The sequence below is a fragment of the Haemaphysalis longicornis genome, unplaced genomic scaffold (assembly GCF_048455015.1).
Source record: "Haemaphysalis longicornis isolate Haplotype H1 unplaced genomic scaffold, Haemaphysalis longicornis Haplotype H1 scaffold_8, whole genome shotgun sequence".
Lineage (NCBI taxonomy): Eukaryota > Metazoa > Arthropoda > Arachnida > Ixodida > Ixodidae > Haemaphysalis > Haemaphysalis longicornis.
The window spans coordinates 68,906,423-68,934,330 of record NW_027526445.1 but is presented as its reverse complement, the minus strand read 5'-3'; the positions used below and the strand labels follow the sequence as shown (position 1 = coordinate 68,934,330).

Here is a 27,908-nt window from a genome sequence, read left to right as displayed (position 1 = left end):
TCCAGGCAGCCGCGGAGCCACCAGTACATCCTGACCATGATGAGTTCCCGCCCGGCCCGGAAAACCAGCAAAGACGACCACGGAAACGGACAAAGAAGAACCCCCCAGCCAAGTCTCGACGCATGTGAACACAAGCGGCAAGGACAACCAAACAGCAGACAAGAGCACACTCGCCAGCAAAAACAAGTCCCTCGACGCAGAATCCCAGCCCGAAACCACAGATAAACAAGCCACCGCTGACAAGGAACCCAACGACTCAAAAGCGACGCCCGGCTCACCCGATTGGCCCAGTTGGGAAGGAGTCAGGAAGGAGCTCCGACTGAGTGAGGACTCTGACATGGAGACAACGGCAAACGGCGAAACCAAACGAACCAGGTCCTCTGCCGATACATCAACCACTCCATCTACGAAGAAAAAGAATCCCCACCGAAAATCACCTAAGTAAAGTCACCCGCAACATGTCCAACAATTACAAGAACATTACCCAGAATGAGATACGTGCGTACGTGAAGTGCAGGGCAAAATTATGAGTGCGGTGGGGAGTGCCCCTACCAGAACACACCGAACCGCAACGTGAACCGCCCTGTTAACTGTGAGTGTTTACGGATCTGGACCGACGGACACACAGCCAACCTACTGAAGGACCAGACTTCAAGTGCAGTACTGTGATAAGGTAGAGGACAGTGGTGGTGCGCGCATCGTAAACAGCCTCGACGACGACGAAGTTAAACCGTTAAACGTGGACAATCACTTTGTGGGGCTATGTTCCGGCTCGGTGTCACCCGAAGAGAAAATAGCCGATGCAATAATGTGACGGGGAGAAGAAGAAAAGAGAGTGTCTGGGTGACAGTGGACGATTCGGAAGAACACGGTTATGAGGGCTACCCACCAGACACGGTAGCCGTGCTCCACCGAGGCCGTCGTCAGGACACCCGGAAAACCCACAAGGCTGCAGTGTCATGTGTGCCTTGCGTGTGTCGACCGCGCATTGAATCGGCGGAATGACGTCGTGTTCCCCCCGTGCCGATCTACCGACAGCCTCTGAGAACTGGGAAGGGCCAACACCTTATCATTGAGTGCGCCCTAACAAGTGAGCCGTTTTATCTATCACGGGTGTCCCTTTAAACGTAACTGTGAACTTTATTCCTTTACGCGCATACAGAGCTTGGTGTCTGTAGGATTGAGTTTAGTGTTGCAGCCTATTTGTAGCGGTAGCGCACTGCGATATCGCTAGCTTGTCTCGTCTCGATAAATGTCCGTCGTCTTCGTCTTATGCGTCATAGTGTCTCAAGTGCCTGGGTCGTTTGTGCGACGTTAATCCCGAGTCCTAGCCACCAATACCATTACAAGTACTGTGTTGTGCCGAACACGAGTGCGCATGTAAGTGGACCCGTCATGACACGCCGGCCAGCACGACCGTGGGACCATGAACTCTTAACACCAGCACAGAGGCCACACCGATTGTAAGCCGTCATCTTTCTTTTCCGCCTTCGCTCCAATGCTGCATGAGCAGCGGGGCATGTGGACGGTTAGGTGTCAGTGCTAGCAGTATACTTTTCACTGTAGGTTTTGGGTGGGCACAGTGTGCTTTTTGGTCGTGGTTGTGTTTCGTGGAAGGTGATGTGATCGGTAGTAGTGCTTACAACTGTGGGGGGCAGTGCCTATGTTGTTGCGAATTGGGGGAAGCATGTATGGTTTGGCAGGGTCGCCTTGCATTGGCACAGGCTGCAGGGTGGTCGCAGTGTGTTTGCAGTGTGTTCGCGGTGCATTCGCATCCACGGGGTGCCTTTGCGAGGGAAAGATTAGTACAATATGTTCTTGGTAGTTTTGTTACACAAGCATGGACAGGTATTGGTTGGTAGGCTTCGTTTTCCTAATGCTTAAGGTCCTATCCCTCAACGAGCAAGGATTTCGCAACACCAATAAGCAGAGGGAGGTCGTACACTTTTTACGACAGAATAGAATACTTAGCTTTTCTCCAAGAAACAAATTTTTACACAGCACAAGATGTAAAGACTTTCCAAACAGCATACAATATCCCGTCGTATTTTTCACTTGCCTCGACTAGGTCGTGCGAGGTGGGAGTTCTGGCGTTGAATCCATACATTTGGAGTTCAGGGTTCTCCTCTATAGACAGCGAGGGCAGGCTGTTATCCTTCACATTTAACCAAGGAGGCACTCAGTAAAAAATCATAAACATATATGCGCCAGATAAAAAACCGGCGTCCTATAGGTTCTATCGTTCCATAGGGGTCTATCTTCTCCACTCAGGTCCAGTGGTTTTCTGCGGAGACTACCATAATTACCCGATTCTAACGCGCACCCGATTTTCCCGGCAAAAAAAACGAAAAAACTTGCACCTCCGATTGTAACACGCACGGAACTTTGTGAGCAAGAAAAACGAATGCAAGAAAAACAGACAATTTATTTTTCGAAGTAATGTCACTCATCTCACTCCTCGTCGCTCTCCGCTGACCACAACATCTCGTCCTTGGTGGCATCAAGCGCGTTCGCGATGCCACACTTCATAACGGACGTTCAACCATGGTAGATGGGATCGTGGCCCACGCCTCGCACGCCCATTGTGCGAGCTTCTCCAGAGGCGCACACTTCAGGCGGCCGCTTGTTTTAAACGCGTCAGAGCCGCTGCTGCCACTGCTGTCATCGAGCGCGCAAGTGGAACAATTTGACGGTTTGAGTGAACGCCGATAGAAAAGCCTAGGCGCCTATGCTTCCTGCATCCGAAAAATCGTTGCGAAAAGCTTTGGCGCCATCTAGAGATGGCGATGGCAATGGCAATGGGCGGGACGAAATGTCCGTTGTTTCAGCAGTTTTGGTTTCGTATCCGATTCTAACGCGCATGCAATTTTTCGACCTATTTTTCCGGAAAAAAAGTGCGCGTTAGAATCGGGTAATTACGGTAACTGTGTTCTAGACAGCTACAGAGACATTAGAGGGCCAAGTCAGGGCAGACCTACATGGAATGCGGCCGAGCTGAGTCTGTTGGTGAGAGACTTTGTTCTAGAGGATGCATGGTTACTAACAAAGGGAAACAACTTCGAGGCCACTTGGCGGCGGGGCACCTCGCAAAGCCGCCTTGATAGGTTTTACATAAATAATCAGGCAAAGACACAAATAACAGATATTAAGGTAGCCAGTTTTTCAAGTGATGCAGGCTACGTGTCAGATCACAGACCGGTCATTCTTTCCCTCAATGTAGACTTAAACCACCTTACAAGGCAGAGTCACTGGCGCCTAGACACGAGAATCCTACAGGATGAGACAGCCCACACTTCATTAGGCAGCATCCTTGAGCTGACCGCTGAGAATCCCGTAGATTCTTGTAGCTGGAATCAGCTTAAACAAGAGTGGAAGACACGTACAGTCCGAGACGGAAGAGAAAAAAGTCAGACACACTACACACCTGAACGACACACTCACCCGAATACGGATCGTAAAGAGAGGAGGCTCCCTCTCACCAAAAATGGCCGAGTACTTGGAGGAGTTGAGGAGGCGGTATTTCCTCTGCCTGCCCCGTCTGTCCCCACCTGGAACCGCCTTTAACAGGCACGGGCCGTGGTGGGGGGGGGGGGAGCAAGGAAATTAACCGGTTTCAAGCAACCCAGGAAAAACCCACTGTAGTAACCGAGGTGACACTACCAACAAACACGAAATCCTCTCATCCAGATGACATCAACACATGTTTTACAAACTTTTTCAATGATCCTTACAGACAGGACCCCACAGAGTTAGATGAGAGTAGCCTATTAGAGGGAATTGCCTCTCTTGGGGGGGCGACTCCCTCAAGTGGACAAGGAAGAAGGTGATAACATATTGTGTCCAACAACAAACGAAGAGCTCTTCAACATCTTGAAAAACATAAAATCAGGCTCCTCTCCTGGACCTGATGGCCTGCCTACAGAGTTCTACAGGACTTTCTGGCACATAACAGGCAACCAAATAGTTCAACTAGTAAATGACATCCTAACAACCAGTAGCATACCACCATCTTTCAGGAAAGGACGCCTTGTTCTCCTTCACAAAGAAGGAAAAGACCCCTCTCTAACAAGCTCCTACAGACCCATCACAGTGTTAAACAGCGACTACAAACTATTCGTGTCTCTTTTGGTGTCTAGGATTAAATGGGTGTGGCCCGACTTGATTTGCCCTCAGCAACCAAGTTCGGTGTCTGGACGAGACATTGTCTCCGCCACTAATTTAACCTGTGATCTTTACCGATACACAAACATAACAGGAAACACAGGTGTCTTTCTTTCCCTAGACCAGCAAAACGCGCTTGATAGGGTCGCACATATGTACTGAGGGAGCGCTTCGGCGCCCCTCGCCACGAGCTCTCTCCTCGGGCCCTCTCCGCCGCCGGTCACCCACCGGCCACACATGGCCTCCAAGATTCCCCCGGGCAGACTTTGCTGCCGCGGGACCTGGGGACGTCGGGTCCCGAGAGATGGCGCTGGCGGACACGACGGGCAGCGGGCAGCGAGGCGAAGGAGCGGGGGGGTGCTGAAGAACCGCGCGCGGGGACTCGAACTCGAGACAAAGTGTTTTTTGGTGTGTGTGTGTGGCCGGACGGGTGACAGCGTGGAAGATGTGAGTAAAGAGTTTCTCATTGTACTCAACCGCAGTGTGCCTCATTTCTGGACGGCCGTAGAGAGCAGGACCACAGTACTTATACAGTGTTTTAAAGGCGTACGGTTTCCTTCAGAGTTTGTAAAAGTGTTAAAAACACTCTACAGCGGTGTTTGTAGTGAACTGGTGATTAACGGAATCATTCAGGACACAGTCAAGGTGGGAAGGGGAGTGAGGCAGGGGTGTCCCCTCTCACCTTTGATCTTTGTACTTACGGTAGATCCTTTCATTCGTAAGCTGGCGAGGAATGACAGTATAAGAGGACTCCCTCTTCCAGGAGTTGAGACAGTGAGAGTTTCCGTGTATGCAGACGATGTTTCAGTGTTCCTCAGGAGCTTGGATAGTGTGGGCGAAGTCGTTCGAGATTTCGAGTGTTACGCCGCGCTATCCGGTGCTAGACTAAACGTAAACAAAAGCACAGTGCTACCGATTGGAGTGGGGGATATCATTCTTCCATCGGGTTTTCGTCAAGTATCAGAGGCTCGCAGCTTAGGCATTTTGTTGGACAGGGCAGGAGTTTCTCCCAATATATTTCCGAGCATTGTAAGCGACATCGAGAAGGAGCTTCAGAGAGCAAATACCTTTCAATTCTCCTACAATGAAAAATGCTTCCTGATTAAATGTGTCTTCCTAACCAAGTTTTTTTACGCTGCAATGGTGACGCAGCCACAGCCCAGCAGCATGCAGAAACTGACCCGCTCTATTTTTAGTTTCTTTTGGGGGGGTGGGACAGAGAGGTTGGCATGGGATGCAGTCCGCCCCCCTAGGCGTCTAGGGGCTTCTGCCTACCGTGCCTTGAAACAGTGGGCCAGCTACTGGCGCTACGATCAATCTTGAGCACCCTGGACGATGTCAATGCCCCGGGTAGGGTCTTGGCCCTATACTTTCTGGGCCAGGCCAGGCCGCTTTTGGTCCCCCATCTGACCAGCAACCTCCTCCCCAGCGCACTTTTGATGCCGCCTGTGTATAAAGCCGCAGTGGGACTCTATAAGGAATTAATGAGCTTAGACCCTACGACTGACGTACGCCAAACAGAACGAGGCTGTGTGAACAACTAGTGGTACGCAGAGCGGCACACAGGGTGGAGCCTCCCGAGTTCCCTGGGAGGGCCCTTACATTGGGGCGCCTCCCACAGTCGGCGATTGACACTCAGTGGGAGAGCGGATGGCGGATCTAACCAACGAAGGACCGCCTCAGGAGGTGGGGGGAGACGGCCGATGCCGACTGCCCCAACTGCGGACAGAATGAGACGACTGAGCACGCGGTGGCGAGCTGCGGGGTAGCGAAGCCCTTCTGGAGCCTGGCCCACAGGGTCACCCCAGAGCTAAGACTGGCGCAGTAATTTGCCAGGGGCCGGTGCCCCCGAGATGCCTTCGCGAGGCTGTGCCTAGTAGTGGGAGAGCTAGTTCTATGGAGGAACCGCTCTAATGCGGCGGGGCAACAGATGAGGCTTAGGATGCAGTGGCCACTCTCAGCAGGAGATTAAATCACATCTTGAGGCCCAGCTATTCTGGCTGGGGGAGACGGAGTTCCTGCGGCAGTGGTCCTGCGCCTTTGTCATGGTGGCGGACGGGAAAGTTCGCATCGAGTTAAACTTTGCTGACATACTAGTGTGAGGTAACCATCATAATGTGACAGAGTAGGGGAACCCAGCAGGGTCCTCATGTCACATTGTATGCTAAACCCTCGTTTCCTTCCCTGTCCTTTTGTTTTGAGTTTAGCGTGTACAAGGTGTGCAGGTTTAATTTTACTCCAGGCGCTAGGTTTCAGCGCCAGTCTCAGTTGGTTCTAGATGGTCCTAGAGCACCCGTTAAGTGAGCCCACCAGCATGTGAGCCAAATAAGGGGGTTGATAAACTTACCCTGCTCGATTAGAGCAGTGTTTTAGCGTCTTGAAGATATAGTTGTGTCGTGGCAGACAACATTATTGTAGTTTGGTGGTTTGTTTAGCGTTTAATGGCCAATGCTTTTTGAGGGGCTAAGCCCATGATGACCCATGTTTTGAAACCCCATGTTTTGTATTGATTAATTGTATTATGACACATGCAGCATATTGTTACGTATCTTTCTGTCATAATATCCTGTGTCTCCCTTAAACGAAAGGGCGAGGAAGAGTGTTGAGGCGGCGAAGGTTTTGTAGGGTATTGTTTAGTATAATGGCTAAACGCCATCTGAGGGGCTTGGCCAACACCGTCTTGAAACAAGGCCTCTCCACTTCCCTTCGCCGGCGGTGTGACGTCACCCCACCATGCCCGAGCCAGTACGGTGTTCTGTTTCCCTTTTTCTGCAACAGATGGCGCGACGAGGCGAGGGAGACAGACCATACGGACGCGCCGGCGAAGACACGTTTTTTCGGCGTGTTGCGTCAGCCTGCTAGTGGTGTTTTGTGGTTGTGCGGTTGCAATTTGCTTTCACGATTTGTTGTGACCTACTACATGTACAGCGCATCACGATGGGATGCTGTTGCGTGCCCAACTGCAAGGGAAATTACGACAACGGGCCTAAGGTGCGTTTGTTTTCGTTCCCGAGCGATCCTGTGCGGAAAGCGAAATGGCAGCGTGCCGTCCGGCGCGACGACATTGACGTGTGTCAACTCAAGAACCCTCAGGTAAGCGTTCGAATACACCCTTTTCTTGAATGCGTAACATTCGTATTTAACGTGCTGTGATTGTTATAGCTGCTCACGTGTTTTGCATGTGCTTTACGCGTTGGTCGTCGGGGTGCTGTTTCCTAAGCAAGCTGTGCAATCGCCCATTGCGGCTTCGTTATTGTTTATAAGAAGAATGCTGTATCACCTTTGCTTTATGAGGTGGACGGTGTCAAGCTTCACGGTGCATTACTTCGCCCCTTCTCTGTGTTACAATGTGCAGGTCTGCGAGCTTCATTTCAAAGCGGAGCACCTTCGAACGACGTCAAAGTACACCGACGGCGATGGCCGGACTATTGAGGTTCCGATGAAGCTGACCCGGCTGATGCCTGATGCTGTTCCTACCATTTTTCCTGGATGCCCGAGTTATCTCTCTGATTCTCAAACGTCACGAGAAGAGCCCGACGTCAAGCGAAGGCGAAAGGAAAATGAACAGTTGCTCGAAGCCATCCAGGAATCAGCGCTGGCATTTGCTGCGGAGCAGGACGAGAACAAGGTCGAAAACTTCGAAGATATAACTTCTAGGCTGACTCGATTGCATCAAAAGAAGTTCTGGTCACAAACAGTCTGCGAAGGCTGCGTCATCTTCGCTCACGTCAGACCTACAGATCACGCCCCGGATCTCCTGTCGTCAGTGTGTGTGTCGTCAGACCTGCTGTGCATGCGCGTGTTCTGGAAGCGTGTTCTACTGACATCGAACGACAACCTGAAGATTCCGGAAAAAATCCAGGATTTTCGAAGGTTGGTGGAGCTTTTAGATAATGTGGAGGACTTCTGCACGACAAAAGCACCCCAGGAGGACGATAAAGTGAATTCAACGCTCCGTCTTGTGTGCACCCTTTTGCAAGACGTTACAACTGAAGGGTTGGTGGACGATGAGAGGGCTGATGTTCTGAAATTTCTTAAGGAGCAGTGTTTTCTTTGTCGAAGAAAATCAATGGTTTGAGGTACTCCTCTGAACTGTTAGTTCTGGCTAGCAAATTATTTACCATTTCACCACATGCGTACAGGTTCCTACGAAACAGCGGTGTGGTCATTTTGCCACATCCTAGTACTGTTAAAAGAGTGTGTGGCCGACATGATGTTAGCCCATTACAGGAGCAGTCCGAAGACGGTTTCTTGCGGTACGTGATCAGAAGGGCGAGTTCACTGAAGTCACATGAGCGAAATGTTACGTTGATGGTGGACGAGATACATTTGCAGCAGTACTTTGAGTATAAAGGCGGCTGTGTGACAGGCTCTGCTTCTAACAGTGCTGAGCCAGCAAAAACTGCACATGTCTTCATGGTGCAGTCTCTTCTGTCATCCTACAAAGATGTAGTACATGTCCTGCCGGTGTCTAGAATTACAGCAGAGGAGCTGCATGACGTTCTGAAATTATAAGATAATCATAGGCCTAGAAGATGCTGGCATTCATGTAGTCGCAGTGATAACTGACAACAACTCAATTAACCGAAAAATGATGGCAATGTTTGGCAAAAAAAAGGTGGCAGCTTGGATATCGTATACCCACATCCTGCGAATGCGCAGCAGCCGTTGTTTCATGTTGTTGATTCTGTGCATTTATTAAAATGTGTTCGGAACAACTGGCTTAACCAGAAAAATTCGGGCAAGTGTCTGTACTATCCCACGTTTCAAAGCGACTCGCCGGACAGTCGAAAAATGGAGGGTGCTTCATTCAGTTCCCTAAGAGAACTCCATGAGGCAGAACAGAGCAGCTTTGCAAAAGTTGCGTACGGGCTCACCCACAAGGCTCTGCACCCCAGTAATCTCGAACGACAAAATGTTCGACTGGCCCTTAAGGTTTTCAGCGGTTTTGTCTCGGCAGCTTTGAGGATTCGAGGTGAAGAACTAAGGCTCGAAGTGGCAGAAGGCACGGCACAATTTATTGATGTCATTGTGAAGTGGTGGGACATTGTGAATGTTAAAAGTCCTCACAAGGGTCAGCGATTACGGAATGTTTGGCAGGAGCCTGTAAGTGAAGTAAACTGCCACCAACTGAAGTATCTGGATGAATTCGTTGACTGGCTTGATAGCTGGCAGGCAGTAAAGCAAGACACAGGCAAGCTGACAACTGAAACACACTCCGCCCTCCGCCAAACAACGTATGCTCTCATTGAAGTTGCCCGGTACTGCTTGGAAGAACTTTGCTTCAGATATGTTCTTCTTGGTAAATTTCAGACAGATGGCCTGGAAGCAAGATTTGGCAAATACAGGCAGCTGTGTGGTGCACAGTACCACATTTCAATCACACAACTATTTGAAGCAGAGGCAAAACTTCGCTTGCAGGATACGTTGATTTTAGAGGATTTTCCTGAGGCTTCAAAAGGAGGTGAGAAAGAGCCCAACCCTGAGGTGCTTCTGGCCAAGTACAACATACCAGTGCTAGACAGCGAGCTAAAGAAGCCTCGCACAGATATGCCGGCTGTTGCGTATATAGCTGGCTACTGTGCCCATGCTGCCTTAAAGCGTCAGCCATGCGAGGATTGTTGCATGCAGCTGACTGTCGCAGAAAGAGTACTTGACCAAAGCGAAAATGTGCTCATAGACGAAGTGAACCGGGGAGGTCTGAAGTTCCCGCAACCTTTTGTGGTACACGCTGTACTGTGTACGAAAGTTGTGTTGGAGCATTGTACAAGTGACGAGTACCTGCTTGTTTTCCACAAAGAGAATAACCAAAGGTTGTCACTGCTGAGCATTATGATGTTTTTGTTGTCTGATAGTGAAGGCCTCGAAATGTGCGCTAGCGGTCACTGTCCTGATGTTGTCCTCAAAAATATTTTACGGCCTGCTGTGAACACACTTAAAAAATTATGCAAGTACTAGAAACGACGCCTTGACAAAAGCAAAGTTAAGTGTCAAGCAGAGGAAGGTTCTTACACTTAAGTGAAATGTGCTCTTGAAGTTGCATGCCTGCCATTTTACTAGCTCGTTCAAAATGAGTACCATAGATCATTTTATTTTGTCCATTGTATACCTCTGTGAACGCTTCCATACATAGGTGACTTCTGATCTAAGTTCATAAATTTGCCTTTATGCTCAGCAATAGTGCTACATGTGCTTATGCTCTTCTTTTCTTTGATGTACTCATGATAACGTATTCCTAACATCCACATTCGCAGCTCTTGTTTCTGTATATATGTTCCACGTGCTGTCATTGGATATAAATGTGTTCACATCATGTTTTCGTCTCCAGTTGATCTTGTGAGTGCTTGAAAAATATGTAATTGTCCTGTAAAACCAAGACAGTGAACTCTGGTTCTTTGCCCCACTCCTGTCGCTCTGTTATATATTCAAGAGTTTCAAAATAAACTGGAAAGGCAACCGCATGCATGACAGTGGCGGCGGCACCGCGCGCTGCCCCGCTAAGGAGTCGGGCAAGGTGCGGTGACGTCACGGCGGCAGTGGAGGGGCCTTGACCTTTTCTAGATGGTGTTGGCTTAGCCCGTGATGACACAATCTTTTGATAACACGTCTTCTCTTGACTATTGTAGTGTGACACATGCAACATCTTGTTACACCTCCTTTTCATATAGTATCCAGTGTCTCCCATCAAGAGAGGGCGGGGAGTAGTGTTGAGGCAACGATGGTATTGTAGTCTGCAGCGCGTTGTTTACATTATTGGCTAAACGCGATTTGAGGGGCTAAGCCCGTGATGGCGTAATGTTTTGATACCACATGTCTTCTCTTGAGTATTGCAGTATGACACATGCAACATCTTGTTACACCTCCTTTTCATATAGTATCCAGTGTCTCCCATCAAGAGAGGGCGGGGAGTAGTGTTGAGGTGATGAAGGTATGGTAGTGTTCCATGTGTTGTTTAGATTAATCGCTGAACGCTATTGCAGGGGCTAAGCCTGTGATGACACGAGGTTGTGGGATCCCATGTCTTGTCTGATTAGTTTAATATGACACGTACAGCGTTTGGTTGCACCCTTTTTCTTTCACTGTGTTTTTTAGATGCGGCGCATCTCTTGCTCTGAGGCATGTCCCTCCTGCGTCGGCGGCGGCGGCCGTCCGCAGCCCTCCTCCGTTCTCCTCTCCCGCAGCTGTGTCCAACACTCTCACTCCGGCGCATTAGCATAACGACAGCTGGCACGCTTGGTTGGTGCGCGCTTCACTGCGTTAACAGCTGCTCCGGTGCACATGTGCGTGCATGCACAACTCGTCCGCGGTCTCCTCTCCTTCAACCCAATGGAAACGCCAATTGAACCCCCAGATGCGCCACATCACACCAGGGTTCCCTCGCGGGGAGATGGAGGCAATTTTGTGTCTCCCCTAAAAAGAAGGGTGAGGAATAGCGTTGATGTGACAGACAATGTGATTGGTATGCTTAATGTATTGATTAGTGTATATTTGGTAACGTTATTGGAGGGGCCAACCCCGTGACGACACAGTGTTTCGAAACCCCATGTCGTGTGTTGACTAGTTCAGTTTGACACATATCGCACCTTGTTAAACCCTTTTGTTTACATAGTACTTCTTGTGTCTCCCCTGAATGAATGGGTGAAGATTTGTGTTCAAGTGTATGAGCAGGGTTCGTACAGGCTTCAAAAGCAAAAATTCAAGGGTTTTCAAGGACTTTCAAGGACCAGAAAACAGATTTTCAAGGTCCGCAGCCTGGGATTATTTATAACTTTTCCAACACAATGCAAAAGTTTTTTATTGCACAATACTTAAGCACATTAGTGCACATTTAGATAGATGCTAACGGGTTCGTAAATGCTCCCCCAGCTTATTTTTTTTATTTCATGGCTGGTATTTACAGGTTTTTCTTTTTTCTTTGTGTTTTTCTGAGGCTGTTTGATTTCAAAACTTCATGAATGTTGCCTGCATCTCCTGCTTTGTCAGCAAGAGTATCAGCTGAAATTAAATTGAGCCAGTGTTGGATGAACTAGGCAGGTTGGATGAACTTCAAGGCAGGATGAACTACGTACACATCCACCATTTGCTCGTAAGCGCAAACGCAGATGGAGCGTACAGTCAAATCTCGGTACAACGAACACCACATGAACGAACTTTTCAGATTAACGAGCGTTTAAGAAATCCCACGCCGACTTGCTAAAGTTTTAATGTAAAATTATTTCACTACTACGTACTTCAGAATAGCGAACTTTTCAAAATAACGATCATTTTATTTTGTTCCGTGCCATGTTAACAACGCCTCAGTACTACGAACTCATATTTTCAAGGCCGGAGATTCTTAGATTTCCGTTAAACAATCCCGGCAACCGGAGCCGTATGCTAGCAGACGGCACGGCAAAGCGCAGCACAGAAGAGGACGTCTTGCAACTTGCTCCGCGGAATGCGCGAGCCGATGCGAGAGAGAGAAAACAGAAGGTAAGGAGAAGAAAAAAAAATGAAGCATGGGTGGCCTTCTCCTTCCAGAAAGCCGCGGCCACGCTATTCGTGCCCCACCCCAAGTTTTTCTACATTCCGCCGGTGCTCAGGCGGCTTGCTGGATCTTCACGGACATCAGCGGAGCTGACAACAGAGGACATTATCCAGAGCGTGAGCGTTCAGAATGAAGAAGGCAACGAGGACGGCATGAACGACGATTCTTCTGAGAGGGCAGTGGCAGCACTCGAAAACTACGACGAGCACGTGACGACTGCGGATGTGCTGGACAGCATACGAAAACTCCGCACATTTCCGGGGAATAACCGCACGGCCACTGAGTCAGTCCACAGGAATATGGAAGAGTTGGAGTCCTTCGGAAGCTTGTGCTGCACGCACCCGAAGAAAATTGCCAACTATTTTAAATAAACGTGCATTGTTTCATGAATACTTGTGCATTTTTTGAGAAAAATGACTTCAAGGATGCATTGCTGTACACATAGGTTGTTTTAGGTATTAGAATACTATTTGATGTCTTAAATTTTGCGATTTTCGCTACAACGACCTTTCAGAATAACAAGCAATTGTCCGCGGTCCCCTGAAGTTCGTTATAACAAGATTTCACTGTATGAGGCACAGCAAACATGCAATGAGCAAGCGTCCACAGACTAGATGCAAGATGCAAAAAAGAGAATAGAAGCTGGCTTTCACTGGACTGTACCGGGATATGGATTGGATTGACAAGTGCCTGCTCCCTATGTTGCCTCGTAATAATGAAAATCCACCAAACTTGTAATTTCACGCAATACACTGAAACTTGATTGTTACAATGTTTCTTTACATTTGTTAACACCTAAAACCCATGACAAACACTTTAAATTCTTGTGAAAAGACAGGACCATTGATTCTCTCCGGAAAAATCAAGGGTTTTCAAGGACCCTTAAAAAACTCCAGGACTTTCCAGGCCTTGAAATTGACACTTCTAAATTCAAGGGTTTTCAAGGTTTTCAAGGACCTGTGCAAACCCTGAATTGAGTGAACTCGTTCAATAAATTTGTCTTTCCAGTAAGGTGACTTACCTGACCCTCGGGGGCTCCTCTGCGAGCTCCTCACCCTCCTGGACGATCTTCAACCCTTGGAACCCGGACCTGCTGCGCTGCTCCCAGGCCGCCATCTTGGAGGCGCCGGCCGCCCGGATCGCCACGGATTGTCGCCCGGATCGTCTTGGCCCCCTCCCGGATTTCTGGGCGCCTCTCGGACCTGCTGCCTGGAGGACCTGCTGCTGTTGCATTGGCCTGCCTTTTTAAAGTGTTGTGCTGCCGCATGGCTCCATCCCTGCCTACCTGTTTTCGTTTTGTTTTGGCGCATAATGGAATGTTTTGCTGCTAAAGATAAGCGGTGTTCGCTCGCTTCCAAAGCTGAGCTGTGCCTGCTAGCCTAAAAACAGCAATATTAATTTAAACAAGATTGCTGCAAAAGTTAGAACTGTACCTGCTTACTCCTAAAGGTGAGCAGTGCCTGCTTGATTGAACAGCAACAACAAGTTAAACAAGCGCCTCTGTCTCGCTCTTTTTCCCTTGCTTCCTTTTCTGTGACCATGGCATGGTTCTCACTTTAATCCCCCGTCTTTTTTTCTCTGTCTTCTTCCCTTTCCTCCCCTTTCTCTTTCTTTTGTCCGTGTCACTGACAACTCAGCATCCTTCCTAGCCACCTGTTACCAGTGATAGGGTGGTGTCCCCGAACGCATCCCTACTCAAGCACTTTCCTGCATGTTGTTCCTTACCTTTTGGTCATTACCTCCCTCGACGTTGTTTGTCTTTTTTTCCCCTTCGTTTTTCTTTCTTTTTTTGCTTTGCAGGAAGACGATGCATCCAGCCACCGTCCAACCCCAATGTAGCCAACCTACTAAACAAGGATGGTGACTGAGGAAGCTGCGGAAACCAGGCAACACAGCAGCAGAATTCCAGTGCCCTCACCACGGACTGCTGGAACAACTCCTGCACCACCACAAGATGAAGGCGTACAACCTCGGCGGGAGGGGGACAGCCTGTTTGTCTCATTCCCCACCCCAAACGTCTTCAAATGCACGGAGGGAAGCTGCTCGTCAGCCTACACCGCAGCCGCATGGACAGCAAAGCGTCCGTCCCTGCAGCGGCACCTCGAGGGAGACCACGATATGCGAATTCGCCGTATGGTCAACCTCTGTGACGTGTGTGGGGCCACGCTCGGGGCAAAACCAACCCTGCACCCCTGCCTGGCAAACGGGAGAGCTGTAGCAGCACCCACCCAACAGCGGTACCAGTGCAGTGAGTGCCCGCAGTCATTTCCGTCCAAAAAAGGCCTGAACAATCACCTCCAATGGCACAGCAAGGAGGAGGCCAAACGACTGCGCGCAGAAAGTAGCAGACCGGTCACAGACCAGCTACCTGCCACACCGGCCACAGCTGCCGAAGTTGACAATGTGGAGGGGCAGCAGAACGAGGCAACCCCACATCGCAACAGCCTGCAAAGCAGCTCCACCCCTAACACCACGTTCAGAGGGGAAACAGGTGAGAGCCCCCAGGCCACAGTGGTAAGCTCCCAGGTTGCCTCCGCCACACCAACCCGCCTGTTCTCCCAAAAATGTTCTGGCCAAGGAGAGGACCTCCAACCACAAAGCACACAACCGGAGGGAACCCCAGATGACAGAGACGACACCAGCTGCCCTTGAAAACAGCAGTCTGGTCCTGGCAGAACACACCAAGCGACTCCGACAGCTCCTGAAAAGCCCACCGGACGATTGCAACTAGGCAGAGTTGAGGCAATTCTGGAGGATGCGATCAACGTGGTTAGCACAACAGTGAAGCTCCCCGAAGCAACCTCAGAAGGGCGACCACGACGGGAAATAAATCCAGAAAACGGCAAACAAATCCAGTCCCTCAACCGCCACAACCGACCCCTTGCCGTTCGGCTAATCACGGAGGGTCAATCGACGATGTGCCCCATCCCACCTGGCGAACTGGAAGCACACTTCAGCACTGTGTGGGGACCAAAGGACGCCGACACGTCGCTCCTCACACAACGGATGCCTGCCCCTGGAGAACTGAACCTGGCAACCTTCACGGAGGACGACATAGCCGGGCGACTCCGAAGGTGCGAAAACACCACTCCAGGGTGCGACCGACTCGCGTACCAGCACTGGCGGACCGTGGACCCGGAGGGACACTTCCTGGCGGCAGCGTTCAACTGCTGCCTCCGGCATCAACAGGCTCCTGCCTGCTGGAAGGCGTCACGCACAGTCCTGATCTACAAGAAAGGCGAACCCAGCGACCACACAAACTGGCACCCCATTTCCCTTGGGAGCACGATCGCCAAACTGTATGCCGGATGCCTAGCATCCCGGCTGCAGGGGTGGTTGTGTGAACACGGGATCCTGTCGCAATGCCAAAAGGGGTTCCTGCCGCACGACGGAGTGTTCGAACACAACTTCGTGCTGCAGGAGCGCCTTGACGCAGCGCGATCAGGTGGTGGTGACCTGTGCGTGGCGTTTCTGGATTATGCAAACGCTTTCGGATCTGTTGCTCACACTGCTCTTATTGACGCAGTTCGAGGTGCCGGAGCCGTAGATGCCTTCGCCAACATCATCCGGGACCTGTACGAGGGCAACACCACAGAGATCATCTGCACCGGAGGAGCAACCGAACCCATCGCCATTCAAGCGGGGATCCGGCAAGGCCGCCCACTCAGCGGGCTGCTCTTCAACATGGTCCTCGATCCTGTGGTCCGGGCGGTGCAGGGAGGCGAACGACAACACAAGATCCTCGCCTATGCCGACGACCTCACCCCCCTCGGAAACAGCCCAACGGAGCTCCAGATCCGCGTGAACGTGGTGGCAGCCCTATCTTCAAGGCTCGGGCTGAAGCTCAACCCGGCAAAGTGTCGGACACTGCACATGTCGGGGCAGCAACCCGTGGGCACCAGACCCACCACGTTCCACATCGGGGAATCGGCAATCCCCAGCATGAGAGACTTCGAGAGCCACCACTTCCTCGGCCGCCTCGTTGGCTACCGACTGCTCTCAGACACCGCCTGTGTCGACGACACCATCGCTTTGGGGAAACGCCTTCTAACGTCCATGCTGGCCCCCTGGCAGAGGCTAGACGCCATCAAAACCTTCCTCTACCCGGCTCTTAACTTCGCCATGAGGGTGGGAGCCGTGGGAAAGGAGGAGTGGCGCCGGCTGGACGACACCCTGCGGCCACACATCAAACACACCCTGTATTTGCCTGCCAACTCTTCTAACAAGTATCTTTATGGCAGTGCAGGTGCAGGAGCCGCGGGGATCCCGGAAGCAGCGGACATCAGCGACGCCTGCAGAATCGATGGCGCCTTCAAGCTGCTGTCATCGCCGGACCCCGAGGTTCGTGACCTGGCCCTGCAGGCGGTGTCCAAGGTGACGGAGAAGCGGCTGAGGAGACCAGCGACTACAGAGGACGTGGAGTCCTACCTGTCCGGCAACACCGAGGGCGACTTCCGGGCCACATCAACGCAGCTCCAGTCGGTCTGGACAGAGGCCCGCAAGGCCTCCCGACGTTCCGGCGTTACCTGGGAGCTGGTGCCCGAAGGAGCCAGGATCACCTGTGGCGGCACCACCCTGTCCCCGAAGCAACGTCACAAGGTGATCCGAACGCTACGAGGCATCACCACCGCAGCACAAGACGCGGCACTACACCAACAGCCCAGCCAGGGGAAGGCAATGGAGTGTGTCACCGCTGACCGCGCCAGCTCTCACTTCATGCGGTCAGGGCGGTACACTCGATTCGCCGACTGGCGGTTCGTGCACAGGGCTCGGCTCAACCTGCTGCCCCTCAACGGAGCCCGCCCGTGGGCCTCGGCCGCGGACCAGCGGTGCAGAGCGTGCGGCTACCAGCAAGAAACCTTGCCGCACGTCGTCTGCCACTGCATGGTCCAAAGCCAGGCCCTCACTCGACGTCACAACGCGATAGTGAAAAGACTCAAGGCAGCTGCGACGCCCAAGTTCACAGTGACGCACGAGAACCGCCCAGTTGGCGACTCCAACCTGCGGCCAGACCTGGTGTTGGTGAGAGGGGAGGAGGCCATCATCCTCGACGTGGCCTGCCCCTTCGAGAACCGACGTGCAGCACTCCGGGAAGCGCGGCAACAAAAACTGAGCAAGTACGAACCTATCCGACAGTACTTGTGCCGCCGCTACCAGCGAGTGACTGTCGCTGCAGTGATTGTTGGTGCCCTCGGCTCGTGGGATCCGGACAATGATGCAATCCTTCGCCGGCTATGCAGCAGATCGTACCTCCGACTAATGAAAAAGCTCATAGTCAGCGAGACGATTGCACATTCAAGAGACATTTATGCCAAGCACATTGCTGGCAAAAGCTAACTGTATACTGTGCCGCTAGCATTGTATAATTTCTTGCCATCTTTTTCGCTAGCGTTGTATAAACTTCCCCCTTTTTTTCTCTTTCCTGTATTATTGTGTTGTGCCGCTAGCAGTGTATAATTTCTCTCCTTTTGAATTGTATAATTTCTCCAAAATATTATCTTAGCATTGTATAATTTCTAAACCCATTCTGTTATTGACTGTTGTATATTTACAACATTTCTTTGTATATGTAAAAAGCATCAATAAAAACTCTGTTCTTATCAGCTTAATATCTGATACGAGTCCTATTTGGACTCAACATATTAAACTAATTTTTGCCACTTGGCGCCGTGAAGGGGCTTGCTCCTCCGGCGTCGCGGGTTGTCCCGGCGTTGCACTGCTGCCGGGTTCGGCCCAAGACCCCCTTTCGGGGGGCTGTAATCAAATCCAAAATGAGAGAAACAACCACTACAGGGAAGAGCACTGCACGCTATGCGCCGCGTTTCGCGACATTCTCTGGCGCTCTGTTCAAGTTCATTTCTCGATACGCCGTCTGGTGCAGGCGACGTACTGCTGCTTTTCGGTGCCGTGGTGTGTTTGCGGTGGGTATTTGTTTTCTATACATCGTGTTATATAAACACTGAAATGGGGTCCAAAACAACTACGTGCGTGTATGTGTCTACTCGCAGTGCGCAAAGTACCAAAACGGTAAATACAAAATGACCGCTGCAGTAGGCATTGCTTGCCATACATAATGCTTCGCTGTGTCCTAAACGCGAAAACACTCCATCTCTCTCTGTCACACACACACACACACACACAATCTGTTTGCCGGCCACACATGCCAGTAGTGTATGCAATTTTGCTACATGCCGTCGTGTTGTTTTGGCAGTGCCTTTTTGTTTGCGTGTGTGTGTGTGTGTGTGTGTGTGTGTGTGTTTTGCGTGCATGAACACTCGGGCGGCGATCGGACAAAGCGTTTGCGTGTACTGTGACGCACGCTAGCAGCGCGGTAAGTAGCCACAGCAAAGCTAAGTCATTGCAACACTACCTCTGCAGTGACTGCGCTGCGGCTTTCTTGCATGGCATCCGATACGCGAACACACACTTACAAGCGAACGCGCACGTTCAAGGGGTCCAAGCAAGAAACGCAAATGCTTGCGGAGTTAACTAACTAACTGACGGACTGACTGACTGACTGACTGACTGACTGACTGACTGACTAACTAACTAACTAACTGCAACGGCTTACTTGCACGAATGCTTTGCTCTGTGGACGACAGCCAATGCACTCGCCACTTCCGGCACGCAGACACACACAGCTGGCTGGCCACGCATCTTTTCAAAGTGCTACGAGTTGTGCCGCGCCTCCGCCAGATGGCGCCACGGGTCCCGCGACCGAGAGAAAAGCGCCGGCCGCGTCTCGCCCTCGGCACCGCCCGCCGCCACCCCGAGCAAACCCTCCCGCACCTGTATCCAGTCGACACCATACAAACGCGGCGGATCTCCGCCACCACTGCCCCAAGCGCCTTCCTCGACTAAAAGAAGCGTGCGGCCTGGCTGTGCACTGCTTTTTCCGCCGCCACCAAGACCTTGCAGCCGCGTGCGCTCAGGATATCGCCGTTCCAACGCGCGTGCAAACCCGCGCCGACACCCTGGGCCACTCGTCGACATGTTCACTCGGCTTGCGAATGTTTTTTTTTTTCTTTTTTTTTTTGCTTCACTCGGCTTGCGAATGTTTTCTTTCTTTTTTTTTTTTTTGCTTTTCCTAATGGGTGGGCTGTTGTTGATTTTTGTGCTTTTGCAATGTGTTTGCTCACGATAAGCGACACGCGCTGCTCCTCTCTGTCCTGTCTTACCACTTTCCGCAATCTTGTTTCACTGTGCACGTTCGTCGAGCGCATTTCTGCTTGCGAAAAGCTTTTTTTGCCAATCGCTAGCTGTCGCGCGCGCGAGGAACGTACAGAAACGTATAAACGCGTGCCCGCGAGCCTTGCGGTGAAGCTCGATGCGTGGCGGAGGCCGCCGCGGAGCGAGTGTTGGCTCGCAATGTTTGGGCTCGCCTTGTGGCCACCATTTTGCTCGTGTTGTCTTGCGCGTCGGTGACTAATTAGAAAGTTAACGTTATCGCTTCTCGGCCTTTTGGCTAAGGGACTGCGATAAGTGCTGGTAAATTACCTGGGCATCTACCGCTGGTCCACCTCGGATCGGCGGGGATCCATACCCCCCTGGAGCCTGGTCGACACCCCACCCAGAATCGTCCAGTTGCATGGGCTTGGGCTGCTCGCAGCCACTGCATGTTATCTGCACGTTTTTGCATGCGAAGTGTGATTGCTTTTTGTGAAGTGTATTGCCGCTTTCCAAACCCCCCCTTCCCTACCCGATTCCTGACCCCCCTCCTCCTCCCCACCCTCGGCGGCGCCTGGTTGACTCATCTGGCCTGGGACTTCGGTTCCGGGCCAGCCTGGCGTCACTGTCCTGCCCGGTGGGCCTGAACCTGTAAAGAAAAGACTGCCGCAGCCTCGGCTGGGGTTACAACATCCTCTGGGGCCCTCGTCGGCTTCAACCACTGGAAGTCATGCCTCCACCCAGCAATGCCTTCACCGTCAAGCTACCCGTGGGCTGCACCGCCGATGACATCATCGACGGGGTGGCCCGCATTGTCACCATACAAGAGGTATACTGTGTCCAGCACATGGGTGCGAAAAACTACGAAGTCACGGTCAACACCAGAGCAGCTGCCACCACACTTGCCACACGACGGGGTGTTTGAGCACAACTTCGTGTTGCAGGAGCGCCTTGACGCAGTGCGTACAGGGGGGGGCTGACCTATGCGTGGCGTTCCTCGACTAGGCAACGCCTTGGGTCCGTGGCTCACAACGCCCTCGTTGAAGCGGTTCGAGGTGCAGGGGCTGGAGACGCCTTCACCAGCATCGTACAGGACTTTACGAAGGAAACTCCACCGCCATCGTAAGCGAAGGTGGAATAACGGAATGTGTCAACATCAAGGCTGGTATCCACCAAGGGTGCCCACTCAGTGGCCTCTTGTTCAACAAGGTACTGGACCCAGTGATCAATGCAGTACAGGGAGGTGAGCGGCAGCATAAGATCCTGGCTTATGCAGAAGACCTGACCCCGATAGGCAGCAGCCCAGCAGAACAGCAAACACGCATCAACGTTGTGGCCGCACTATCAAAAAAGCTGGGGCTGGAACTCAACCCGAGGAAATGCCGCACCCTCCACATGTCTGGGCAGACCCCCGTGGGAACCAGGCCCACCACGTTCAAAGTCGGTACCGAGGAGATACCGCACATAGGCGACTTTGAGAGCCATGCTTTTCTTGGCCGCCCTGTTGGCTACAGAGTCCTACCCGACACGGCCTGCGTAGATGACGCAATCACCCTAGGGAAGCGCCTCCTAACGTCAATGCTAGCCCCCTGGCAGAGGCTGGACGCAATCAAAACATTCCTGTACCCGGCACTGAACTTTGCCATGCCAGTCGGAGCCGTGGGAAAGGAGGAATGGCACCGCCTCGACGACACTCTGCGACCCCTCATCAAGCAGACGCTGTACTTGCCTGCCAATGCTTTAAACAAGTATCTGTACGGCAGCGCAGGTGCAGGAACTGCGGGGATTCCGGAAGCAGCCGAAATCAGTGACGCATGCCGCATCGACGGAGCGTTCAAACTACTCTCCTCACCAGACAGCGAGGTTTGCGACCTAGCACTGCAGGCGCTGACCAAGGTGACGGAACGACGGCTGCGGCGACCAGTGACGGAGGAGGATATGGAAGCCTACCTATCGGGTGAAACGGAAGGAGACTTCCGGGCCACAGCGACCCAAGTCCAATCAGTCTGGACGGAGGCACACAAAGCCTCCCGACGCATGGGAGTGGCCTGGGAGCTCGGACCAGAGGGGGCGCGGGTCACCTGTGGAGACAAGACAATCTCGCCCAAGCACAGGCACCAGGTGGTCCGCACCTTGTGAGGCATTGCCACAGCAGCCAATGACCAAGCATTGCAGGAGCAACCCAGCCAAGGCAAGGTGATGGAATGTGTCGCCGCCGACCGCGCAAGCGCACACTTTATGCGGTCCGGCAGGTACACAAGATTCGCCGACTGGCGTTCCACCGAGCCCGGCTGAACCTGCTGCCCCTCAACGGAGCGCGCCCTTGGGCCTCCGCAGCCGACCAGCGGTGCAGAGCATGTGGCTACCAGCAAGAAACCTTGCCACACGTCGTCTGCCACTGCATGGTCCAGAGCCAGGCCCTCGCACGTCGCCACAACGCCATCGTGGACCGCATCAAAGCGGCTGCCATACCGCGGTTCACGGTGAGCCACGAGAACCAGCCGGTCGGAAACTCGAGCCTGAGACCGGACCTGGTACTGGTTCGAGGGGAGGAGGCCATCGTCATCGATGTAACCTGCCCCTTCGACAACCGCCGAGCTGCGTTTCAGGAAGCTCGACGGGCGAAAGAGGATAAGTACGCAGGCATCAAGGAGTACTTGTCCCGGCGCTTCCGGCGAGTCACGGTGGAGGCGGTCATCGTCGGTGCCCTGGGGTCCTGGGATCCAGAGAACGACCGGGTCCTGCGCCGCCTCTGCAGCAAGAGCTACGTGCGGACCATGAAGCGACTGGTCGTCAGCGAGACCATCATGAGGAGCAGGGACGTCTACGCTGCACACATTGCTGGGAAGCGCTAGGCGCCCTCAGATAAAGGGACTCCCTCTGATGTGTTTTTTTTTTTGTAAATATTGTAGATCGTGTAAATAGTTTTTGTATAAATTCTTTAACAACGCTATATAGGCGCTTCTAAATTGTACATATTCTTCTTTTTTTATATCGTTTTCTTTTTCCTCTTATTTTCTACTGTTTACGATTAAAAAATGTATAATTTAATCATTTGCACCATCAAATGTTAAGAACATGCAAATAAAACTCTGTTCTTATCAGCTTAATATCTGGTACGAGTCGTATTAGGACCTAAAATATTAAACTAATTTTTGCCACTTAGTAGTTTTTTTCTTGAAACAGTGACGACGCGACCACAGGTCGCAGTAGAAGTCCCAGTGCGCCGAAGTTGCCCCAAGCAGAGCGCAAGTGCGCTTCCCCGCACGCCGCGCTGCGCTGCGGGGAAGCCAGCTCCGCCACCAAAAGAGCACTGTTTTGAATTCAGCGCTCCGAAGGAGGCCACCGTAGATGACATCATCGACGGGCTCTTCTCGACCGTGGGTCCTGACGGCCTGCGAGCGCTCCAGCACCAAGGAGCATCCCGGTTCTGCGCGATGGTGGCCTCGGCGGCTGCAGCGGAGAAGATGAACGTGGTCGGGGAAGACACCATCCTCGGCCAAACCTGCCAAGTCACCTGTGTTGGGCCGCAGGTGGTCTACATGACTGCCCTGCGGCTCAAATTGTTCATCAGAAACGACGACCTGGCGGCGGCACTCGCGCCTTACGGACGGGTGCTGTTTGTACAAGATCAGACTTGACACCCCAAGATCGACAACGGCACCCGCAGCATCAAGATGGAAATGAGGAAACCCATGCCGAACTTCATCTTCGTACGCGAGTGCAAGGTACAGATCGAGTACCGGGGGGTGAAGCGGGTGTACTCCCGGTGCGGACAATCAGGCCACAACTGGGGCGACTGCCAAGCCCCCTGGTGCGACCGCTGCCAGGCCTTCGGGCACGACGCGACCAGCTGCACCGCCGTATGTCGCAAGTGCGGCGGTAAACACGCTACCGTGGACTGCCTCAATCCTCGCACATGTGTCGCAGCGCTGGATGAGTTTCCGGCACTCCTCAGCGGAGCAACGGAGCAGCCACACGCGAGCGGTGACCGCGAGAACGAGGTGGAGGGCTCGGAGACCGACACTCCTTCACCCTGGATGAGGTTTCTTGGCCGCTGTCCCCGTTCGGGGAGGGTGACAACGTCACGACGAGCAGCGTGGAGCACCCAGACGAGCCGCCGTCAGCCTCGGAGCCGACACCGACCAGCCAGCCACTTCGTAACCCGGATACGACACAGCCCCTTCCAGCGAAAGGACGCGCGGAGCCCACCCGCGTGAGCGCAAAGGCCGCCAAACCGGCGTTGCCTGGCGCGAGCGGTGAAGGACGTCCCGTGACCCCGCCCACCACGAACAAGTCGCCTGCCCCCCTGACGGAGCCGCCCCCGAGCGCCAGCCCCAGCTAGCGCGGACGACGCTGCCGACGCTGCCGTGCAAAGCATGGACCTTACCAAGGACCCTGCCAAGCGCGGGGTGCCATCGTCTAGCGAGAAGTCCCGACCAACCTGAGTTTTTTTTTCTTGTGTTTATAAGAAACAAATGTCAGCACAAGTAGCGCCAAAGAAGATGCACCAGCAATATAATAATGCTGGTGCATCTTCTTTCTTTGAACGCCCAGGGCTTTCGAAGCGCGGACAAGCAAAGGGAAATCATGCTGTTTGCAAGGGCGCAAAATGTTGACGTTTTGTTTCTTCAAGAGTAATTTTTGTTCGCCGCTCGATGTTTCTTTATTTCACTCTCGGTTTTCCGTTCCGGCTTATTTTACGCTTTCCAATTGAGTTGCCTCAAGCGTGGGTATTGTGTTTTTGCGTGCCAGTCTACGCGATAAGGCTCACGTAACCATTGCGGTCGACGGCGCGCTATCGCGGTTGATTTTTATTTGTTTGCTCGCAGAGGGCGCGCAGTTAATCTGTACGCGCCTGCGCAGCGCAACCTTTCGCCTGAGTTTTTCGCTTCGCTTGATGTGTTGATGTTGGCCAGTTATCCTACGTTTTTGGTTGGCGACTTTTGGTTGGCGAACTCTGTTTTGAACCCAATGTGGGATGTTCGGGGACCGGGCCATGGCAGGCTTTACCGAGGGGCGACTGCGCTCAGAGACTTGACTGAGCAGTTTCACCTGCAGGACGCCTGGGGACAAACCCACGGCGTTAGAGTATGCAGCTACATGGTCGCGTGGCGCGTCGGCCAGTCGGCTGGATAAGTTTTTCTTTCCCCCCGAGCTGGCAAGGTGTGTCACAAGCTGTCAGGTGCTCGCGTTCCCGGCAGGTACCCCCAGAATCACAGATCACTTTCCAGTGTCCGTAAAACTGGAGAGAGAAGCGATTGCGGGACAACAGTCATCGCTGGCGAACCTGGCAGTCATCGCTGGCATCGCTGGCAACAGTCATCGCTGGCGAACCTGCAATCTGCATCACCTGCCTGGGACCACGAGGGACTGTGACATCACGGCCAGCCTATATAAAGTCCCGCCGCTCCCGGACCAAGCCATTGGCAGCTGCGACGACGCCTGGAGCGCAGCTGTAACTCTTGGCTCGTCCCATTGCGCAGGTTGGTTTGATAGCCAAGTGTCTTGTTTCAAAAAAGCGTCGTTGCTGCTGCCAAGATTGTTGTATAGATCGTTGTATTGTTTGTTAAAACTGTGAGATGACGAAAACTCCTAGTACCAGCGATAATCGCGATGTACGGGCCGAAATGCGCGAAATGGCCAAAAGCATGACTCACATAAACAAGGTTTTTGAGGACTTTAGAAAAGAGTTGGCTACTGTTGTCAAAGAAAACAAGGAGATAAAAAAAGGAAAACGAGCGACTGCGGCAGCAATGCCACGAAAATGAAAAACGCCTCAAAGAGCTAGAAAAAAAGATGTTGCATAACGAGCAGTATTCTCGCCGTTGCAATCTGGAACTGAAAGGGGTCATCGAGACCGATTCTGAGAATGTCACGGAGTTGGTTGCGAAGGTTGGCACCGCCATCGAGGAGACAGTGTTGCCCGAGGACATTGAAGCATGCCACCGCGTGCCTACGCGTAATGCGGAACATCGTCACATCATCGTCCAGTTTAAGAGCCGCCAGAAACGAGACCAGGTTCTGGAAAAGGCTAAAAAGAAGCGCATCACTAACGGCTCCTTGGGGCTATGTGGGCAACCAGGCGTGAATGCGGATGGCTCTTCCCCCTTAGACAACAGTGCTCCTGTCTTTGTTAATGAACACCTATGCCAAAGCCAGAAACGCCTACTATCCTTGGCCATTGCAAAGAAGCGAGAAACCAACTGGCGGTACGTATGGACCCAAAATGGCAAAATATTGGCACGGAAATCTGATTGCCAAAATTGCATTCATATCGACTCCGTAGATGACCTATCTAAAATTTCGTAGGCCATAGTACATATCACTCACATGCATAGCTTGTCTCGTCGGCGTGATGTCGGCGTCTCATGACATCCTCTATCAGGAATTCGTGCAATCACGATGTATTGTGTTCTCGTGCGAAAAAGACCACCTCTCTTATTCATCTCAACACCCGTTCACTAGTAAAAAAATACGACCAGTTTGTTTTCTTCCTTGAGCAGTTTTCGTTTAGATTTAACGCCATTATGCTCACGGAGACTTGGTTTAATTCCATTAACAGAGCACCTACATTACCAGGTTACAACTGTTTCTCTACCAACCGCACCAATTCGCGCGGTGGTGGCATCGCCATCTATATTTCTTGCGACACAGGCTTTTTTGAGGAAGTACCCCATTTCTCTTCGGTAACCAACGATTATGAAGCTCTTTGTGTGCAGCAACATGACGTGCTTTTTTGTGTGTTGTATCGGCCTCCTTCAGGTAACACTGAACAGTTTAAAAGCTTTGTAGATGGCCTACTTGAGTATGCGTCCTACAAAAAGCTCCGGTTGCTCCTTGGCGGAGATTTTAACATCAATCTTCTTGGCGACAGCTCATGTTCAAACGACATGGTTCACCGCATTGTTGCTTCTGGGTTTAAAAACGTTATCCAAACACCAACTCGTGTAACCGTTACAAGTTCCTCTATTCTCGACCTTCTTATTACTAATTATGACACGACTGTTACGGCAGCGGGCACGATTAACTCTGATTTAAAGGAGCCATGAAGAGAAAATGCAAGTTGGTTTTATTCGAAAGATTTCGTGTTTTATAGTGCCCCCAGCGCTTGTCCGGATACAAACGGTGCTTTATTCACTGAAAAATTAAACAATTTAGGTTAAAATTTTGATTTTCCCGCTCAATCGTGCGTTTTCGTGGTCCCAAGTGACATCACGGGAACCGACCGCTCTGCAGCCTAGGGTGCCTTCATTCACGCATCCGCCGTACAGGGTAGAGACACGTATACGCTGGCACCGCCATTTTCGGTTGCTCGCTCGCCGCCGAAGCAAGTCATTGTGTCAGAACCGCGCTAAAATTATCGCCGCAACGCGGTTTACTGAAGAAGTTTGAATCATATTGTCTGTTTCGCGTTGCTAGGTCTCGTGGAAAACGAAAAGAATAACGCGTTGAGCCCGTTGGCCCAATTGCGGCGGCACAGGACCGTTCAAAGGTTGTCTCCACCCTGTACAGCGGTGTTGGTTTGTTCCCGCGTTTCTTTACGTTCCGTAACCTAGATGGTGCCACCATACCGTGGCAAGCGTTTGGTTTGTTTTTGCCCGCATTTAAACCTGGCTTGTTTTTGTTCTGGGAGAAAATATTCGTTCCCTGAAACAGTGCTCGCTCGACAAACGGGGTCACGTAAGACACCCTTGCTTGCGTCAATCGGCCAGTGTCATCTGAGACAACCCCAAGCCCCATAGTGCTGTGCAGCTAAGCCAAGCATGCTGTGCGCAGTACGAACAGCAGAACGCATCAGTACTTCTATGCTTACATGTGCTTTCGTAACTTCCACTGTTTGTCCCATCATTCTTGTTGCTTTGTAAAGAATGTGCCCTAAATTTAAGCGCAAATCGCTCGTTCGTCTAGTTTGTAAGCTCTACCTAATTTTCGTCTGCTTCTGCCAGCCTCCGCCAATCGCAGAGCTTAGCTCATGTGACATCATAGGTTCAGTTGCGGGAAATGAGCTGGTGGGTCACATGACCATTCCCGTTTTTCCTAATTATGTAGC

At 51.9% G+C, this 27,908-nt stretch overlaps 3 protein-coding genes, 1 long non-coding RNA gene, 1 other non-coding gene and 2 pseudogenes across 6 annotated transcripts in view; 6 read left to right on the top strand and 1 right to left on the bottom strand.

The window, feature by feature from the left end:
• The window catches only part of LOC144149382 (uncharacterized), a 49,302-nt gene extending 34,162 nt beyond the window's left edge, over positions 1 to 15,140 (bottom strand). The window contains exon 1 of one of the 2 annotated variants that reach the window (XR_013318288.1): positions 13,710 to 15,140. This is a non-coding gene — a long non-coding RNA (uncharacterized LOC144149382). The remainder of the gene's footprint in view (positions 1 to 13,709) is intronic. The other variant, XR_013318287.1, reaches the window with a different exon arrangement.
• Positions 7,045 to 10,792, top strand: LOC144149671 (uncharacterized; annotated as a pseudogene).
• On the top strand, positions 14,546 to 15,419 carry LOC144148331 (uncharacterized). Its single transcript, XM_077679880.1, has 2 exons — positions 14,546 to 15,202; positions 15,267 to 15,419. The coding sequence occupies exons 1-2, from the start codon at positions 14,546 to 14,548 to the stop codon at positions 15,417 to 15,419; spliced, it is 810 nt and encodes a 269-aa protein (XP_077536006.1).
• Positions 15,420 to 16,718: 1,299 nt separating this feature from the next.
• LOC144148329 (uncharacterized) lies at positions 16,719 to 18,025 on the top strand. Its single transcript, XM_077679879.1, has one exon. The coding sequence runs from the start codon at positions 16,745 to 16,747 to the stop codon at positions 18,023 to 18,025; it is 1,281 nt and encodes a 426-aa protein (XP_077536005.1). The 5' UTR covers positions 16,719 to 16,744.
• A 218-nt stretch (positions 18,026 to 18,243) lies between these two features.
• On the top strand, positions 18,244 to 18,430 carry LOC144150300 (U2 spliceosomal RNA). The gene has a single exon (XR_013318494.1). It is a non-coding gene; the product is annotated as a U2 spliceosomal RNA (small nuclear RNA).
• A 3,003-nt stretch (positions 18,431 to 21,433) lies between these two features.
• LOC144148328 (uncharacterized) lies at positions 21,434 to 22,710 on the top strand (annotated as a pseudogene).
• Positions 22,711 to 23,292: 582 nt separating this feature from the next.
• Positions 23,293 to 24,307, top strand: LOC144148327 (uncharacterized). The gene is made up of 2 exons (XM_077679878.1): positions 23,293 to 23,469; positions 23,506 to 24,307. The coding sequence occupies exons 1-2, from the start codon at positions 23,293 to 23,295 to the stop codon at positions 24,073 to 24,075; spliced, it is 747 nt and encodes a 248-aa protein (XP_077536004.1). The 3' UTR covers positions 24,076 to 24,307.
• Positions 24,308 to 27,908: the final 3,601 nt, after the last annotated feature.

What these genes read in the sequence shown, in the direction of transcription:
- LOC144148327 (XM_077679878.1), top strand. Translation starts at nt 23,293, where the DNA reads ATGGTGGCCTCGGCGGCTGCAGCGGAGAAGATGAACGTGGTCGGGGAA. An exon ending in CACTCGCGCCTTACGGACGG is followed by an intron (nt 23,470 to 23,505) that starts GTGCTGTTTGTA and finishes TGACACCCCAAG; the next exon opens with ATCGACAACGGCACCCGCAG.
- LOC144148331 (XM_077679880.1), top strand. Translation starts at nt 14,546, where the DNA reads ATGGTGACTGAGGAAGCTGCGGAAACCAGGCAACACAGCAGCAGAATT. An exon ending in AGAGCCCCCAGGCCACAGTG is followed by an intron (nt 15,203 to 15,266) that starts GTAAGCTCCCAG and finishes GTTCTGGCCAAG; the next exon opens with GAGAGGACCTCCAACCACAA.
- LOC144148329 (XM_077679879.1), top strand. Translation starts at nt 16,745, where the DNA reads ATGCTGGCCCCCTGGCAGAGGCTAGACGCCATCAAAACCTTCCTCTAC.